Here is a 13,366-nt window from a genome sequence, read left to right on the forward strand (position 1 = left end):
GTCTTCACAGGGTCTTCCCCTCCCCCTTGGTGGCTTATCCTCCTGAAAGCGCTGGCGAGAGGTACCCCCAGTGTCCACGTGTCCCCAAGCCTGCCCACTGTGTGTCAAGGACCCCACAGTGCAGGGATGCCTGCCCGGCGGGTGCGGCCTTGGGACTCCTCCTGCCTCCATTGTGACCCCTTGGCCCAGTGGCCTGTTCAGGCCGGGCTGCCTGAGCCCCACAGAGGAGAGCGGGCCAGTGGGCGGGCATGGGTGGGTGTGGTGAGGAAGCCCACGGGGCTGGGGCAGTGGTAGGCAGCCTGCCCCTGTGTGCTGGGTTTCGAGGGTCAACTGGTACCTCCAGGCCACCAGGCCCCACCAGCCACCCAGCGCGGTCGACGGGCGGTGCCGTCCATCCCGGGACAGCAGGGCTGGTTGGAGGCCAGAGACGGTGAGGCCCGGTTTCAGCACCAGAAGGCAGGACAGCTCCCTGTGGCCCGAGGCTCCCGCGGCCGCGTCGGAGCCGGGAGCTGACCTGTGCCTGTGGGCGCTGGAGACAGTGCCATGGCTCCCGAGACCCCACCCGCGGCGCAGGCGCCCTGGTGGGGGAAGGGTGGAGTGGTCACCACACTCTCCCCGTCCTTTCCGTGTGCAGTTCCGACGCCCGAGGAGATGTCCAACCTGACCCCGGAGTCGTCCCCAGAGTAAGTGGCCCTGCCCGAGGTCAAGTGTGCCCTGTCGCCGCCTTCTAAGTGCATGGGGGACTGTGACGGACCTTCCCGTGTGTCAGGCCGGGGGATCCGCTGAGGGCTTTGGGGCCCCTCAGCGCTGGGGTCTCTGTGTCTCCACCTCGAATGCCAGGCCAGGGGGGCAGGGCCTGGGCCGTGAGGGAGCTGCTCTTCCCAGATGTGCTCAGAAGCCACAGCCTGGGGGTGCCTGGGACTGGGGGTGGCAGGGGAGAGCACTGTCCACACCTGCTGAGAGCCCCGGCCTCCACATGGGGGAGCGTGTCGGCCCCCAGCCCTTGGTGACCAGGGATGCGGTGCCTGCAGGGGGACCTCCACCAGGGAGGGGCGCTGGGCAGTGCTGACTGGGGCTTCCCAGGGTGAGCCCAGCCCGCAGTGTGGCCGGACACCTGGCGGCTCGTAGGGATGGAGGGTCTCAGGGAGGAGGTGAGGAGGGGTGGCCGGCAAGAACCGTGTCCAGGGCAGGGTGGCCTTGGCCAAGGTCAGGACGCATCGAGCCCCCGGCTCACCGTCCTGCAAGGGCAGGAAGCAGGGCCTTGAGGCGACAGCGGGGCAGTGCTGCAGCCCAGCCAGACGTCTGGACAGGAGTCCCGTGTGTCCGGGGTGAAGACCCCAGAGAGGCGCCAGCCTTCGCTCCCCACCGCCTCGTGAACGTGAAGTGCGGAGTGGACACCGGGCAGGGCCCTGTCGTGACCTCACCGGCAGCCTTCGGCCCGGCAGGAGAAGCTGCCGTTACCCTGTCGTCGTGACCCCGCACGGGGCCTGTGGACACGGCAGGAGCGGGCGGGGGTGGAGCTGAAGGGCAGCCAGCCTGAAGTGTGGGGTTTCGGGATCTCCGTGATCCCACCGTTTGTCTCCCTTCAGTCACCGTTTCCTGTTGTCATCAGAAGCTCTCGCAGCCACGTTTGTAACAGAATTGTTAGGTTTATCAGAAAACTCAAAAAAAAAAGCCACCCAGAGCAGCTGACACCACCGTGCAGGTGGCCTGCAGCCTCCCCTGCCCATTCTCGAGTCCTGGAGGCCTCGTCCCCCTCCTGAGGGCCCCGGCCAGCGTCGCCACCCGCTGCACGTGGCTGATGGGAAGGAGCAGACGGGTGGCCCTGGGGGGCCGCTGCACCCCCAGCACCCACTCCTCCCAAGGACGTGTTCGCCCGCCCTGAGACGTTCCCTCCACCAGCGGTCAGCAGCCTCGTGTCAGTGGAGCGTGTGCGTCCGCGTGTTCCAGAACCGGCCCGTGGGATCGTGGGGCTGGCGAGTCTGGGGACCGTAGGCTTCGCAGGCGGGAATCAGGGCGGCTTCTCCATCTCAGTGCTGAGAATCCCTTCCCCTCCAGGAGCCTCAGCCTTTGCTCTCAGGACCTTCCAAGGCCCGCCACGTCCAGAGTCTGCTCGTCACCACGTCTCAAAGTTGCTCTCAAGAAGCACACCCAACCTTTACCAGACGGGCCCAGTGGACGCCCAGACTTAATTAACTGTCACAGGCCTTCCCGGCTCATCCAGGCTGCTTGCAAACCAGACACCAAAGTACAACACGGAGCTTTTCTGTTTCTCTGTCTGTTCATCGAGGGAGGAGGGGCAGAAGCGCTCGCCGCGGGCTTCAGAGCCGCCTCCCGGCCCACGTCCTGGGCTCAGGCCGCAGTGCGGTGCTGGGGTGAGCAGTGCGGGTGGCCTGCACCCCAGAGCTCTGAGCACGCCAGCAGCCACAGACACGGCAGGATGTGGGGAAGGAGGCGAAGGTGGCCAAGCACGGCGTGGCGTCGGGAAGGATGTGTGTCCCCGCGGCTCTGCCTCCGTCAGGTCTCTGGGGCCGGCTCCAGCCGCAAGAGCGGACGGCCTCCGTCGGCAAGCTGCCTGCTGCCGCCACATCGCCACGGGCTGGAGAGCCGGCTCTGGAAACGGGTAGGAAAAGGCAAGGTGCACGGCAGGAAACAGCAGCCGCGCCTCAGACCCCGCGGCTCACGCTGCCAGCGCCGCCGGAGCAAGACACCGGGCCCAGCCTGAGTTGGGCGCGTCTGCCAGCAGGGCCCTCGCCGTCTCCGCACTACAGCTGCCTGGGTGACAGCGACGGTCAGCAGTCGCTCCCAACGGCACGTGTCTTGGGGTCAGGCCCCGTGCACGGCCCGGCTGGGCCCTGCTTCAGGGTGTTGGCCAGCGGTGCTCATCTCAAGGCCCAGCTGGGGCAGGATCCTTCGCCGAGCTCGTGGGGTCACGGGCAGGATTCAGGTTCCCGGCCACATGGGCCTGGCTGTCACATCCGTCCGTCCCCGCCGCGTCCGTCGGCTTCGTCAAAAAGAGGTGGAGACCCGCTCGCCAGACGGAAGTCCAGCCTTTTAGAGACTGAGCTCGCAGGCGACCCCCGTCACCTTCCCCCACTCCCCGTTCTCCTGGTCAGGAGCGAGTCCCGGGCCTCGTCCACACGAGGGAGGGGCCCGCACAGGCTGAACCCCGGAGGCAGGATGGTGGGGCCGGCCAGGGGTCTCCCCCACACTGGTGTGCGCCGTAGGGCAGGGCCCCGACGCAGAGAAGGGGGGCCCCAGAAGCAGGGCGGAGTGACGAGACCGGAAGGTGATGGCGTAGAGGGCAGGGAGGCGTACACGTGATGCCCGTGAGATGAGGGGTCTCGTGCGGGAGGGCACTGCCGGCCTCGGGACCCCTGGGGTGGCCCCTGCCCTGCCCCGTACGTTGGCTGGGCCCCCAGGGGTCGAAGCGACCGCTGTGTTCCAGAGTGACCTGGGCTGGGGCAGCGGGGCTGCAGATGGCCAGGTAGCTACCAGTCCCCAAGGACAGAGGGTGGTCCGCCACGGGGAGGGGCAGGTAGCACCCGGGGCCCCCAGCCCCGGCCCTCTGCACCATGTCAGCCCTGTCTCTCCTGTACACACCTGTGCAGGGGTCCCTGGCCTGCCCCCCACACAGCCCCAGGCAGGGCACTTTTCTCCAGGAAGCTGCAGGATTGGGGTTTAGCGAGTTACCCCGAAACATGGTGGCTTCGACAGAGAGGAGCAAGGGTGGGGGTCAGGGTGGGCTCAAGGACAGGGCACCCTACCCCCACCCTCCTTTCTTCCCTGGTGGGGTTCCGGTGGGCGCAGCCCAGGCCCGAGCAGGCAGGGGTGGTAGGGGTGAGGCGCAAGGCCGAGGGCTCTGCGGTTAGCATCAGGGCTGTCGGGTGAGGGTCAGGGCAGGGCGGAGGGTGGTCAGGGTCAGGATGGCGGGTCAGGGCGGGGAGTCGGGGCCAGGGCAGGGTCTGGCTGGGACAGCAAGCTGGCCCGCAGCCCAGAGGGGGGGGCTCGGGGCTCGGCCAGCGTACCCTGACCTGCCCAGCCCTCCGCCCCGCCCCCAGGCTCGCCAAAAGGTCCTGGTTTGGGAACTTCATCAGCCTGGAGAAGGAGGAACAGGTCTTCGCCGTCATCAAGGACAAGCCGCTGAGCTCCATCAAAGCCGACATCGTCCACGCCTTCCTGTCGGTGAGCCTTGCGCCGCGCGGCTGCTGCCCCTGGGGCCCCGCCTGGGCAGGGCCAGGGCAGCAGGCACACTGTGGCCGGGAGACGGGCTGTGCACAGGCCCGGGATGGGGCGGGCCTCGGGGGGGGCACCTCGCTGAGACGGGGGTGAAGCGCGGGCGGCTGCGAGGCGGCTCTGAGGAGGGAACCTGAGGCCTCGACACGGGGGGCGGGGGGGCTCTGCTGGGTCTGGTGGATGCGCCTACGGCCTCAAGAACGGTCCTGAAGGGCTGGCTCCGTGTCCTGTGTGCCCCTGCCCACTCCCACATGCTGCCGGCCTCCTGCAGTCCCTCGCCTCCCACTGGTGGCTTTTGAGGTGGGCTGTGCTTGGGCCTTGGGTGGGTTTCCATCTGTCTTTGCTGGGATCTTCGGGTGCGTGGGGCAGAAAGCCCTGAAGAGTGTCTTCCAGAGTCACTCGTGTCAGGAGGCCTCACCCGCCCTGCCCTGCGTGGGGCCTGCCTTGGGCCGGGCCCCCCGGGATCACAGGTTAGGGGTCGCTCGGCATCCCCACAGCCTAAGCCCGGGACCCCGCCTCGGTATGGGCGGGACCTGCCGGGGTGGCAGCCTCAGCCCCTCCCACACACTTGGCCACCCTGCCTCCCTGGGCGCAGCGAAGTTTCCCTTAGGGCTTGGGGGCCAGCTTGGCACTCCTCCCAGAGGTCTCCAGGAACGAGAGAGCTCAGCACCAGGTGGGGACTTCGGCCTTGTGCCGGGCGTGGGCACCCTGGCCCCGCTGAGTCCCCCCAGCCCTGCCACTGCAGCCTCTTCTCCTCCGGGCCCCGGGTCTGGGCCTTCCCTGGAGCCCCCCAGGCCTCTCCTGGGACACCAAGATTTCCCCCCGTGATGTGAACTCAGCCCCTTCTAACCGGCGAACCAGCACTGTGCTCTCCCAAGCAACAGAGCCCTGTCCTGGGGGCGACCCCTCTGAGGCAAGACCGCCTCCTGGGTTTGTTTTGCCGGACATTTCCCTGGCCGCTGCGCGGCCCAGTCACGCAGAGGCCCCTCGCCTGCGCCCGGGGCCGCAGACCGCGGAGCCGGCACAGCGGCGGGCGCTGTTGTCAGCGGTGCCGGGGGCCTTAACCCCGGGGGCTCTGTCTCGATACGGGGCGCGGGCTCTAGCCCCAGGCTTCGCTGCCGCCTGCGGGGCCTCCAGCTGCCCACTGGCCTCCCCGCCCGCCCCTTAGAGCCCTGCTCTGCTGCCGTGTCGCGACCCATCTGTGACCCGTGCGGAGCTCCGTCTGGCTGAGGCTCTTGGGGAGCCAGTGCTGCTGGGGCCTCGGGCGGCGGCCGGCTCCCTGTCCTCTGGGGTTTCCTCTGGCGACTCCAGACGAGGCCGCGCTCACGCCACCCACTGCCCGCAGATCCCCAGCCTCAGCCACAGCGTCATCTCCCAGACGAGCTTCCGGGCCGAGCACAAGGCAACGGGGGGCCCGGCGGTGTTCCAGAAGCCGGTCAAGTTCCAGGTGGACATCACCTACACCGAGGGCGGGGCGGCGCAGAAGGAGAACGGCGTCTACTCCGTCACGTTCACGCTCCTGTCAGGTGAGCTGCTGGCAGAGGCCGAGGGCGGGGGCTCCCGGGGGCGGGGCTCCGGGCCAGCCCTGCCCCTGCCTCACCCACCCCCCACCTCCCCCAGGCCCGAGCCGCCGCTTCAAGAGGGTCGTGGAGACCATTCAGACCCAGCTGCTGAGCACACACGAGCAGCCTTCTGCCCAGCACTTGTCAGGTGAGGGAGGGGCTCAGCTCGGGCCGCCCTGAGGGCTGGCGATGGGGTGTGGGCCCTCCGCGTGCACCCCCGGGAGCAGGGCCCTCCCGGCACGGTGGCCGGCCGTCTCTGCACACCAGGGGGGTAGGCCCAGCACGCCACACTGAAAGGCGCCTCTTGTCCACTGTAGACCCCCCCCCGCCAGCTCCGGGACTAAGCTGGGGTGCTGGGCTTAAGGGCCAGAAGGTGGCCACCAGCTACGAGAGTAGCCTCTGACGCTGGCAGGTAAGGTGTCCAGCCCCGCCGCTGGGGCAGGGAGGGGCTGCGGGCAGGTCCTCTGCGAGAGCCAGACTGGCCCCGAGGAGGCACCCTGTGCCCACCCGTGTGTCCAGCGGCCACCTCCCGGCCCTGGACAGGCCCCGCAGGCCCAGCACCCAGCCGAACGGCTGGACACAGGGCAGCCTGGCCCCAGGCCAGCGAGAGCAGGCTCCGGCAGAGCAGTGACCAAGGTGCTGCTGGGAGCCCTGCCACCCTCAAGGGTCCCCCACACGTAGCACTCTCCAGGGCTGTGGGCCTGGTGCCCACACTGGCTGGCATGTGAGGGGCTGTCCGCCACCCACCCTCCCCGTGGTGGGCAGGACACAGGGGCCCTGAGGTCCAATCAAAGCAGGGGCTCCCCAGCTGGGCCTAGAGGGGGGCCACACAGGAATGGGGCTGCCCAGGCCTGCAGGCGCCAGGGGCCCAGGAGCCTGAGGGTCTGTGCCGCTCGGCAGCTGGCGGGGAGCGGCTGCAGCCCTGTGGGTGCGGGTGAGCCCCGGGGGCACGTGCATGAGCTGTTAGGGAGGGCGAGCGGCGCGCGTGCGCTCAGCGGGAGCTGGCAGCTCACCACAAGGCCTGTGTCGGGGTGTGGGGTCTGGGGAGCACAGGGTCCAGCCCAGCCCCACCTCTCAGAGCCCCGCCGTGGCCAGCCGTCTGTGCTTCTGTGTAGGGTCCTAGAGGCCAGACCCGCCCCACCGTCCACCCGCCCCTGCCATCCTCATTCCATCGTCTGTGTTTCACCTGCCCCCCTTTTCTCCCCCAGCGTGTGCCTCACTGCCCTACTGGTGGGTTGGGGCTGGAGGGGCCCCGACACCCTGGCCGGGAGCCAGGCTGGCCCGGGGGCCCCGGTGCCTTTAAGGCCTCCACGTCGGAGCAGAGCAGTGCTCAGAGGGAGAAACCGAGGCTGGGGAAGGACAGAGCTTGTCCAGGGAGGCAAGCAAGGGGCCTGGTGTGCCGCCCAGGGGACAGCACCCACCCCGCCCAGCGCCACGGTCCCTCTTTGCTCCTGGCCAGGCAGAGTCCCACCCTAAGGGATACCATTCTGTCTGTCGGCGAACGTGCCCTGCTCTAGGTCCCAGGCCCAGCAGTAAGCAGGGCGGGCACGGCCCTTCTGCAGGGCCCCATCCCCGTTTTAGCCCTTGGCCCAAACCCACGTCCCTGGAGACTGTTGGGTGCCTGCCCTGGGCCAAGCCCATCTCCCCTGCCTTCCTTCAGGGAGCCCTGGGCCTGGGGAGCCCACTCCGGGACCCCAGCCCATCCCTTGGCCCCGTCCCCAGGCCTCCCCGAGGGGTCAGCCTTTCCCAACACCCTCCCCGCCATACTGGACACTCCTGTCCAGCAAGCTCAGTCCTAGAGCCACTGGAGGAGGGGGCAGAAGCGGGGGCCCCTCGGGCACCAGGCTGAGAGATCTGGTGGCCACTCCAAACCCAGCCCAGGGAGGGGAGGCCCCAGTGAGGGCCGTGAGGCAGCCGCCCTCCACCCCAGGCTCTGCTGCGTTCCCCACCCCCAGCCCTAACACTGCCAAGCCCAGCAGAGAGGGGAGAGGGTGTGCCACCGTGAGTTGAGGGGCGAATGGGAGCCTTGCGGCCACGGGAGCCACAGAGAGCCAGGGTGAGGACACGGAGGTGGCAGCGTAGACCGCAGCCGGGGACCTGGTCCTCTCGGCTCCAAGGCGTGTGTCCTGGGCCCAGAGGACAGAAGGGAGGGCGGGCCAGGCTGGACGCTCCAGTGCCCAGGAGAGGGGCCCCACTCCAGGCTGGCCCTCTGCTGAGCCCCTCCTCTCTGAGCCGCCCACTGCAGGCTCTACCCACCTGAGCCCCACCCCTTGGCCACAGCTCCTCAACCCCACTCCAGGCTCCGCCCCCTCCCCCAGGGCCTGGCCCGAGGCTGCAGGCAGCATCCAGCTTGAGGTCTGAGCTGGAAGCCTTTTTCACACGTCTCCCTCCCCCCTCTCTCCGTTCTGTGCTCCAGACACCACTAACTGTATGGAAATGATGACGGGGAGGCTTTCCAAATGTGGTAAGAACCCCTCACGCTCACCTGGGCCCCCCCAGCCTGTCACCCCCACCGCTCACCCCTGCACCCCCTGCAGCCTGCTCCTGGCTGGGTGCTGCCCCGCCACCCCCCGGGGCTGTCCTGGGATCCCTGTGTACACGAGGGGCCTGGACATGCACACGTGGCCTCGCTGGCCCCCACGGCACCCAGCCGTGCCCAGCCCCCCAGCCCCTGCCACAGGCAGCCTCAGTCACCCTCCAGGGCGGGCACAGGCCTGGCCCTAGGATCAGGGCAGGGCACGGGGAACGGAGGGACCCCAAGGCTCAGCAGGAAAGGGTGCCCAAGCCCCAAGGCCAGCAAGGGTCCCCCGTCTGGGCCCTGGCCGGGGGTCAGGGTGGCCCCTAGTCCTTGGGCCGGAGGCTGGCGTCATGCCCTCTCTGCCCACTGGAGGGGGGCGGGGAGCGGCTCCTGCCCAGGCCCTGAGCTGCCTGGCCGCAGGTGCGCCGGCCGCTCGCCCTGCCGCAGCTGGCGGGGAGAGGGCCCTGCCCGTTCCTGCTCAGGTGGGGGCCAGGTTTAGGAGGTAGAACTGAGGTGACCCCAGTCGCGCACCTGGACCGTGAGCACAGGCCCCCGGGTGGGGCGGGGCCCCGCTTCTGCCCCGTCCTTCTTGCCCTCCAGACATGTCCTCTGGGACCAGGGCCCCCACTGTGGCTGCCTGCCCAGCCCCCCTACACCCCAGCTCCATGCCTGTCCACCCACCCATCCGTCCGTCTGTCCACTGCTGACCTCTGTGTCCACGCTGTGCCACCCGGGCTGGCTGGGGGCCGGGCTCCAGGCCTCCTGGGAGGAGTGTGGCAGGCCTGCTGGCTCCAGCCTCCCCGGCCGCCAGCCCCAGGGTCCTGCTCGGCCCTGGCCTTTACGCATCTGTCTCCAGAGCTGGGCCGGCCCGCTGGCCAGGCTGCGGGGCTGACTGGGAGGCCGAGGCTGAGGTGGAGGGAGGGCCGGCCCTTCGGGAGGCCTGGCGAGGGAGGAAGGTGCCCACTGGCCCCAGCTTCCGCCCCGCAGCCCAGAGGCCTCGAGCCCCCCACTGGCCGCCTGCCCTGCTTGCTGCCGCGGCCCCGCTCACCCGCTCGGACCCCCTCACGGGCCTTTCGTTCATTCGTCTGTTGTTCTCTCTCTTCCCTCCCTCCCTCCTTTTCTCTCTTTTCTTTTTTTCTTTTGTCTTCTGTTCTGTGCACCCAGGCAGCCCATTGAGTAACTTCTTTGACGTAATTAAACAACTTTTTTCAGACGAGAAGAACGGGCAGGCGGCCCAGGCCCCCAGCACGCCCGCCAAGCGGAGTGCCCACGGCCCACTCGGGGACTCCGCGGCCGCTGGCCCCGGCCCTGGAGGGGACGCCGAGTACCCAGCGGGCAAGGACACGGCCAGGACGGGGCCGCCCGCCGCCCGCCGAGAGCAGCCTTAGACACATAGCCCCCTCCCCCTGCACGGCCCCGACAGTGGCCCCCAGGCCGCCTCGCCGCCCGCTCGCCCGCCCGCCGCCCGCCCGGTGTGGACCCGGGGCCGCGTCCGTCTGTCCGTCTAGACTGTTGTGAAGCCGGGGAGGAAAGGAAAGGGGGCACCGGGGGCCACAGCCGCGTCTGGGCCGCCCGCGCCCGCTCTCTCTTTCTCTCGCTGTCTCTCTCCCTGCCTGTCTCTGACAACGCCACTGTTTCCGCTCTGATACCAGGAATTATCCCGAAAAGTTAACATGTCATCTCCACGAGGCCGTCCTCCGTGCTCTGCACCGGACACCGGCTGACCGAAGGCAGCTGCCGTGGACCTGCCCTCTCTCCTCTCCTGCTGCTGCCGCCCACTGGGCAGTGAGGCCCTGCTCGCCCGCCAGCTCTGCCCAGTTTCAGCTCCGCATGGCCACGGGGAGGAGGACCCGGCCCCGACGGGAGGCCGCCTCGGGCCCACCCGACTGGACGCGCGGTGACCAGTGCCCCCGGCGGGTCCGGCCGGCCTCCGGGGCAGGCCCAAGGGGGTGAAGCAGCCGTCTGGCCCGGCCGGCACGGCCTCTCCTCGGCACGTCCCCTCCCTGCTGCTCCCTCCTCGTCCACGTCCATGCACCTCAGCGCCGCCCACCTGCCTCGCCGCATCCCACCCCCCAGCTGCCCGGGGGCTGCAGGTGGAAAGAAACCCCGGGGGCCCCGCAGCACCTGCCCACCTGCCCGCCCGCCCGCCCCAGGGCAGGCCGAGATCAGTATTATTTACTTGCTGTTTTAACTTATTGAGTTTCTTTACTTCTCCGTTCAGGGAAGGGGCAGCAGCAGCGCCGTCCTGCCGTCTGTCTGTGTGTGTGTCTTGGGCAGGGTGGGGTCTGGGCCAAGGTGCCCCGTGGACAGAGCGGTCGGGGTGCTGGGGCCGCGGGGGCAGTCGGCCGATGCAGCGCCGGCAAGCTACTGTAAACTTTAAAGAATTCCTGCAAGATATTTTTATAAACTTTTTTTCTTGGTTGTTTTTGGAGAAGGGTGTTGGCCGCGGGGGGTGGGGGGGACGGACCACGGGGCAGGGCTAGGCTTTGAGTCCGGTTCTTACTATACACACGCATATAAATATATTTAGAGAACGGCACGGTTCGCTCCGTCCCCGGTTCTGTGCCGTTACCGTGGAGAAGCGACTCCAGTCCTATGGGGGCCGGGCACGGCCAGGGCCCCTCCGCCAGGCCCGGGCTGGGGGCCATCTTGGTTTTGTGTCCGAGTGCGGGACGGGAGGAAGGCCCGAGCCGGCCGCCTATACACCACATGCAAGATGGCAGGGCCACTGCAGGGTTTTTTTTTTTTTTACTAAAATGACAAAAAAAGTTAAAAACAAAACAAAACAAAAAGCAACAAAGGACAGAGAGAACGGTAGCGGCGTCCTTGGCAGCGTGCTCTCTGTTCCCGGAGGGGCCGTGAGGCAGGTGTGGCTGTGCCCTCGCTGGGACAAGTCCACTTCGCATCTGGCGTCTCTCCCGCCCGCCCTGCTGCCTCTCCCGTCGTGCATAGATTTTAATGCTTCTGTTCCATTGACCCCCTACCACAGGCTGGGATTTCAATACATAACAAAAAATGAAACACCTCTAACAGCAAAAGCCGCGGTACAAGCGGAGGACCAGAAAGCAATACCTCTCGTTAGCCTTCCTCTTTTGTACTCGGGACACACACAGGCGTCACGGAAACGGACAAGCCCCACCTCGTGTATCCCCTGTCAAGTAACTGTGAGCAACGTTAGTTCCGAACAATAAATTCCTTCAGCAAAGACAAAAAAGGCGGGTGGGGACCTGGGACCACCCTGCCAGGTATGCGTGGTGCTACTTCCGCCCCAGCCAGAGGACAGGCCCTGTGCCGCGGGTCTGCGCGGGCATCACACGGGCTGGGCCAGGTGGGACGCAGAGAGCACAGGGAAGCACCACCAGAGGCTGACACGGAGCTCTGCTGGGGATGGGGTGCCTGGCGAGTACGGCCCCCTGCCCGGCCACTGCAGCTCTGCTGCCGCCCCGAGACCTCAGCCCGAGACCAGCACCTGGGCTTCTTCCTGGAGGATGAACCTTCTTTCCACTCCTTCCATGGGAAGAGGCAGACGGGGAGCGTGGCCCAGCCCCTGGAGACGGCGGCTGGCAGGGCCGTGTGGTCCCAGCCGTGCCCACCACGCCCGCCAGCCAGGGACGGAGGCACCACACCCACGCACCAGGGAGCCATCCCCTCTGCCGCTGCAGCATGAAGGACAGGTCCAGCCTCCTGAGTGCCACGGACCACCCAGCCGCACGTCTTGAGGGCAGCACCTGGCAGTCACCACGCGGCCCTGCGGAGGGACGAGCAGCAGCCCGACGAAGGGTCCCAGCAGAGACCACAGCGCTCTCGGAGGCCTCCCCCAGCCTCTCACGCGTGCACCTCCTCCCCCACGCGTGGAGGGGATCGGGTGTGGCCTGGCCACTCTGCACCCAGCCGTCTACACCACCGCAGCACTACCGACCTTGGGGCTGCGTGGTTCTCTGTGGTGGGGACCGTCCTGCCCGTGGCAGAATGTCAGCGTCATCCACGGCCTCTACCCACTAGATGCCGGTAGTAGCCTCCCAGCCCCACGTGACACTGTTTCCACCCTTGCCATCCGTCCCTGAGGGCGGACAGATCGGCCCTAAAGAGTTCATGCTCTTGCCTCGTACACCCCCTTGCTGGAGAGCGCCAGCAGCGTGCCGTGCTTCACTGGCTTAGTTGTGAGCTCAGGAGCTCTGCTGGAAGGGCACAAGGCCCAGGACACGAATGAGGGTCTGCTGACATGGAGCTGGGGCCCTCCTTTGCCCAGCCCCGGACACAGCACCCCACCTTTGCGGGAAGCCTCAGAAGGTACTCTGGGACCAGGTCCTGTTGCTGTCTCTGGACTGCATGGTGTCCTATTAACTTTAGCTTAAAAGCCAAGTTGAAGGAGGGGGTTTGGTTGCTACGTCTAGGCAGGGAACATGGTTACGTGGCTCCTGGCCAAGCCACCAGGGTTCCTTGACCTGTGGTTCTGCGTGTGCTTTACTGAAAGAGCCGCTGACACGCACAGGCCTCCTCTTCTCCCACTTGGCCCTCTCAACGTTTGCAGTCTGATGTGTCAACCTCAGCGGGCACACGATGGAGTCCCCAGAGGGAAATACCACAGAACACCCAGCAGACGGCCAGCTTTCCGTGTGCCCAGCACCGCACTCCTTTAGCGGGAAGGGGCCACTTTCCTGCGATCCCACTATCTGAACCAAAGCAGGCTCAAAAACTGTTAGTGTCACATACTTACTAAAATATGAAATAAAACCCAACACATGAGGACTCGCTACGTGCCAGATACGTTCTGAGCACTTTACGCTGGGCATTAAGCCGAATGGTCCTCACACCATTTCTATGAAGTAGACACTTAAATGGGTACTTGTGAAAAACAAAAAGGATATGGTGGTGAGAGGATGACTTCTCAGGCCCCACTCTCAGGTAGCCAGCCCGACTGGCCTGGGAGCTGGGTTCCCGGTGAACAAACAACGTGGTGTGCTCGCCAAAGCAATCATGGATGGGGGTGGGGGGAGACAGTCTGACCCGCGTCCCCACAGGGGCTCTGAGTGCTACCGGGTGGCAGAGG

At 67.2% G+C, this 13,366-nt stretch overlaps 1 protein-coding gene across 1 annotated transcript in view; it reads left to right on the plus strand.

Annotated features, from left to right (window-relative positions):
• Positions 1-8,262, plus strand: part of BRSK2 (BR serine/threonine kinase 2) — a 21,784-nt gene extending 13,522 nt beyond the window's left edge. Inside the window, 6 exon segments of the mRNA XM_024749084.1 lie at positions 635-683; positions 4,062-4,185; positions 5,582-5,762; positions 5,857-5,946; positions 6,116-6,210; positions 8,215-8,262. Coding sequence (XP_024604852.1) covers positions 635-683; positions 4,062-4,185; positions 5,582-5,762; positions 5,857-5,946; positions 6,116-6,201 — 530 coding nt within the window. The 3' untranslated portion in view covers positions 6,202-6,210; positions 8,215-8,262.
• The last annotated feature ends 5,104 nt before the right edge of the window (positions 8,263-13,366 follow it).

This window comes from Neophocaena asiaeorientalis, unplaced genomic scaffold (genome assembly GCF_003031525.2).
Source record: "Neophocaena asiaeorientalis asiaeorientalis breed wild unplaced genomic scaffold, Neophocaena_asiaeorientalis_V1.1 scaffold43, whole genome shotgun sequence".
Classification (NCBI taxonomy): Eukaryota; Metazoa; Chordata; class Mammalia; order Artiodactyla; family Phocoenidae; genus Neophocaena; species Neophocaena asiaeorientalis.